Source organism: Portunus trituberculatus, chromosome 30 (assembly GCF_017591435.1).
Source record: "Portunus trituberculatus isolate SZX2019 chromosome 30, ASM1759143v1, whole genome shotgun sequence".
Classification (NCBI taxonomy): Eukaryota; Metazoa; Arthropoda; class Malacostraca; order Decapoda; family Portunidae; genus Portunus; species Portunus trituberculatus.
This window is the reverse complement of record NC_059284.1, coordinates 9,735,250-9,740,249: the sequence shown is the minus strand read 5'-3', so window position 1 is coordinate 9,740,249 and position 5,000 is coordinate 9,735,250. Positions and strand designations below refer to the sequence as shown.

The following is a 5,000-nucleotide window of genomic DNA, read 5'->3' as shown; positions in this document are numbered from 1 at the left end:
AGAGAGAGAGAGAGAGAGAGAGAGAGAGAGAGAGAGATTAAAGATAAGAATGATGGACAGGAGAGGAGAGAGCCAGGAAAGAAAGACGGAAGAAATAGAATTGAAAATAAACGAAATAGAAAAATAAAAACGCCAAACGAATGAAGGGAGAGAGAAAATAGAGAAAAAAAAGAGAAAAAACATAACATAACACTGAAAAATAGAAGAAAGGGAAGGAAAAATGAAAAAAAACTGTTATGGAAGCTGTTAAAAGCACGCTCTCTCTCTCTCTCTCTCTCTCTCTCTCTCTCTCTCTCTCTCTCTCTCTCTCTCTCTCTCTCTCAACGGCCGCCACTTTACAGAAACGTTCCTGGTGAAAATATATATGAATGGAATGAATGAGAGAGAGAGAGAGAGAGAGAGAGAGAGAGAGAGAGAGAGAGAGAGAGAGAATATCTGCATGGGACGTGTGATATCTTCATTATCTAAAGAGAAAACGACACACACACACACACACACACACACACACACACACACACACACACACACACACACACAAAATAGCACAATTTACACGAGGTTATAAGGTGTTTACAATTCTAGAGGCAGAGTGACAAAATTTCTACATTATTAGCTGGAGAAACACTCTTGAAAACCCCGCTAATCATCTCTGTGGCCTTTGCAAATAGTCGCGGCGAGGGAGCAAAGCGTTTCTGAATACGGACCTTTGAACATTCACTGCGCTCTGAAACAATCCTCCTCCAACACTCAGCAAAAAAGGGCAATAACTAGGATCGTAAATAAGCGAGGGTGTGATGGTGGAAATAATCAGAGTTGCGTCTATAAATAGCAGGAGAGCAGAATGCAGTGCCGGGTTTAAAGGGGAGGGCAGCAGCGGGCGTGGCGCGGGAAAAACAGGAGTGGCAGTACTGCATAAACAATCTCCCCACCTCCCCCACACATAGAAATAGCGATGGAAATAAGACTTAAGTGAGTTCTTTCTACCTAGTAAGAATGATAGGGTAAAATATGGTAATAACTAATGCATATATATTCCCTCGCCTACCCAGACGGAAATGGAGATGGAAATAAGACTGTTAGGTGAGTTTTCTTCTTTCTACCTAATAAGAATGACAGGGCACGATATGGTAATGATTAATAGACATATACATTTCTTCACCTACTCATACACCTACTCAGACAGAAATAGCGATGGAAATAAGAACGTAGGTGAGTTCTCTTCTTTCTACCTAGTAAGAATGACAAGGTACGATATGGTAATGATTAATAGACATTTCTTCACCTAACCAGACGGAAATGGAGATGGAAATAAGACTGTTAGGTGAGTTCGCTGACCTCTCTCTCTCTCCCTAATAAGAATGATAGGATACGATTTGGTAATGATTAATAAACATATATTTCCTCACCTATACATAGAAATAGCGATAGAAATAAGACTTAGGTGAGTTCCTTCGACTTAATAAGAATGATAAGGTAAGATATAGTGATTAATAGACATATATTTCCTCACCTACCTAAACACAAGGACAGCGATGGAAATAAGACTTTTAATTTGTCAGTATGTTTTCTTTTTTAAGATAGCGATGGAAATAAGACTTTTATGTGCCAGTCTAATAACAATGGTAGTGTAAAATATTGTAATGATTAATAGTTATATAGATTTCCTCACTTACCCAGACAGACATAGCGATGGATACAAGACTTTTGGGTAATTTTTTGCTGTATAATAACAATGGTAATGTAAGAGTCTGTCTACTGTAAAATGGCTCCTGGATTTCAAACATGTAGCTTATTGATAACGTAATTAATTTGATGTGAATAATACCTGTTTTCTGTTGATCAACGCAGATATCACAAGGACAGCTCACGGTTTTCCTCAAGATCTGACGACAGGAGCCACTTTAGAGTACACAGACTACAATAAACATAAATGGTAGTGATTAATACATACTATATATTTTTTTCCCACTTACCAAGACAGAAATAACGGTGGATTTAATACTTTTCGCAGTTTTTCTTTTTTTTTCAACCTAATAACAATGATAGAGTGAAATATGATAATGGTGAATGCTTATGTATGAGTCTTTGTATCGGCGAGTCATTTTCCAGTCCTGTGATATTAATAATGGACAGGTAATAAATTCAGGTCATAAAATACATATATATGAGACTCGTTACAAATATCTGCTTAGTGAAATATGCTAAATCATCAAGTTTTCGTCATGAATACTGTAATTTATGCAAACTACGCTTCACAAAGATAACTGACCCTAATTTAAACAAACCAATATTTTTTGTCTACTTGACTTAACCCCTTCAGTACCATGACACCTTTTCAAATTCACTCTGCTTACCATTTCACGATTCAATGTAGCCTGACAAACTGATGTGACGATTAAACTAGTGGTACAGTGGAACCATACGTGCTTTAAGGTCCGAGGGGTCTCCAAGCACACGGGTTAATCTAAATTGACCCAACCAACCTAACCTAACCTAACCTAACCCAACCTCACTTGACTTTATCTCACCGTACGTAACTTGGCATAAGAAAACAACACAACGTTTTATAAAGAATAGAAAAATAAAATAAAAAGCTTTACACCGATCTTCTTCTTCTTCTTCCTCTCCTCCTCCTCCTCCTCCTCCTCCTCCTCCTCCTCCTCCTCCTCCTCCTCTCACCCTCTGGTAATAAAATGCACGTGAAAACTATAAAAATAAACATAAAAAATATTATGCCAAAAAATAAACGACTAGATTTCAAACAAAGAAATAAAAAAAATGTTGCTGAGTAGTGTTTTCCACCGTCCCTTTTTTATACAGAGAGAGAGAGAGAGAGAGAGAGAGAGAGAGAGAGATTGGCAATGGCGTGTATTTGTTATCACACGTTCTTTTTTAGCAGGCCAACTTCTCTCTCTCTCTCTCTCTCTCTCTCTCTCTGTCAATCAATCAAATTCTTAGTAAATACAAGTACACGTTTACTTCTCACGTTAATCTTACAACTTTCATACCTAAGTGTTCTCTCTCTCTCTCTCTCTCTCTCTCTCTCTCTCTCTCTCTCTCTCTCTCTCTCTCTCTCTCTCACACACACACACACACACACAATTAAACGTCCCATTTCAACATTCACATCTTACATTAGTCAAACAATTTTCACATGTCTATATAAATGCTGAGACAACAATCATTAACATTCACTGACCTGTCTTCTGCTGCTCCTGTACCGACGACATCTTGACATGAGGTCGCGCGAGGTCAGGCTAGGTCAAGTAACAAATCCCTTGCGCCTCCTCCTCCTCCTTCTCCTCCTCCTCCCTCTCCTGGCGTTGCTTTCAATCTCTATTTCTTCCTCGTCGTAACTTCCTGCCAATCTTTTCCCTCCTCTTTCTCTCTTCCTGCACGCCTCTCCTTCTCATTCTCCCGCCACTCAGCACTCAGGAGCACACCCCCATGGCCTCAGCACTCCTTCAGCACCACTTCAGCACCTCCGTCACGTAAGGCACTGTTCTTAGTAACACACATGTGGACCTTTAAATTCTCACTCGTCACTTTTCATTCTCTTATCACTGCACCTGTATGATTATCGACGCACCTGTAGTAACACACCTGGCTTCACTAACAGGTGTTTTTATACTAGGGTAAGCTCAAGGTCACTTTCTTGGTATATTTTGCTTTTACCTCACACACTCAGGTTAATTAGACACAGGTAAATGATTATCACTCAGTAGTTGTCTAAGGGCTTCGCAAAATACACTTATCACAGCTCTGGAGTGTGGAAATAAAGGAGAAATAGAAAAAAAGCATCTCTGAACACACACACACACACACACACACACACACACACACACACACACACACACATGGGCGGGGCTGCCTCACTAAGCCTTGCAGGTGTCCTCGTTCCCGTGTCCTCTAAACACACACACACACACACACACACACACACACACACACACACACACACACACAGAGAGAGAGAGAGAGAGAGAGAGAGAGAGAGAGAGAGAGAGAGAGAGAGAGAGAGAGAGAGAGAGAGAGAGAGAGAGAGAGAGAGAGAGAGAGAGAGAGAGAGAGAGAGACTAAACACAGCATCAGGTTAGGGGCAGCAACAGCAACAGGAGTGAGAGATGGAGTGAGGGGGGAGCGAGACAGGGCGGGACAGTGATGGGAGGAGAGGGACAATGGAGGACAATGGAGACGTGTGTTTTGGGAGGAGGGGAGGAAACAGGTGTGGGGGACTGATATGGGGGCTGGAGGGGGCATGGGGGAGTCACAGTAGCCATTAGCACTAACACTAAATTTAATACCAGCGCATGACTGAGGTGGGTGGAGGGGCTCAGAGGACCAGGTGTGTGGAGTGACCCTTTGTTTTCCTCCACACACGCACCCACGCACTCACACGCACGCACACACGCACGCACGCACGCACACAGTCAGGGAAGCAAATCACAGCGTATGGTGGTGATTTTTTCGTGTCTCTCCTGTTTGTTTGCTTTGTTTTTTTTTTCATTTATCGTTTTTTTTTTTTACTTTTTTAGGTATTTTAGGGTGTGAAGAAGAAGAAGAAGAAGAAGAAGAAGAAGAAGAAGAAGAAGAAGAAGAAGAAGAAGAAGAAGGAGAAGAAGAAGAAGAAAAGGGAGAAAGTATAAAATGAAAGAAGGAAGGAAAGAAAAAAGAAAGAAAGAGGAAGGAAGGAAGGAAGGAAGGAAGGAAGGAAGGAAGGAAGGAAGGAAGGAAGGAAGTAAAAGGGAAAAAAGCAACAACAAAAACAAGAAAGCAGTTTTTTTCCTCTCTCTCTCTCTCTCTCTCTCTCTCTCTCTCTCTCTCTCTCTCTCTCTCTCTCTCTCTCTCATGTGTCAAGTTTCCTCTCTTTTCTCTCCTCTTCCTCTCTAATTTCCCTTTTCCTTCTTTCTTTCTCTCACTAATTGTTCAGTTTCCTTTTTTCCTCTCTTTGTTTCCTCTTCCCCTCTTTCTTTCCTTCGCTAATTGTTCCTCACGTGTTA

The 5,000-nt window shown here is 41.0% G+C and overlaps 1 protein-coding gene across 11 annotated transcripts in view; it reads right to left on the bottom strand.

The window, feature by feature from the left end:
* LOC123511006 (kalirin-like) overlaps positions 1-5,000 on the bottom strand; it is a 310,494-nt gene that overhangs the window by 277,456 nt on the left and 28,038 nt on the right. Inside the window, exon 2 of one of the 11 annotated variants that reach the window (XM_045266624.1) lies at positions 3,200-3,762. The exons of the other annotated variants lie outside the window; for them this stretch is intronic. Coding sequence (XP_045122559.1) covers positions 3,200-3,230 — 31 coding nt within the window. The 5' untranslated portion in view covers positions 3,231-3,762. The remainder of the gene's footprint in view (positions 1-3,199; positions 3,763-5,000) is intronic. 11 annotated transcript variants of the gene reach the window in all.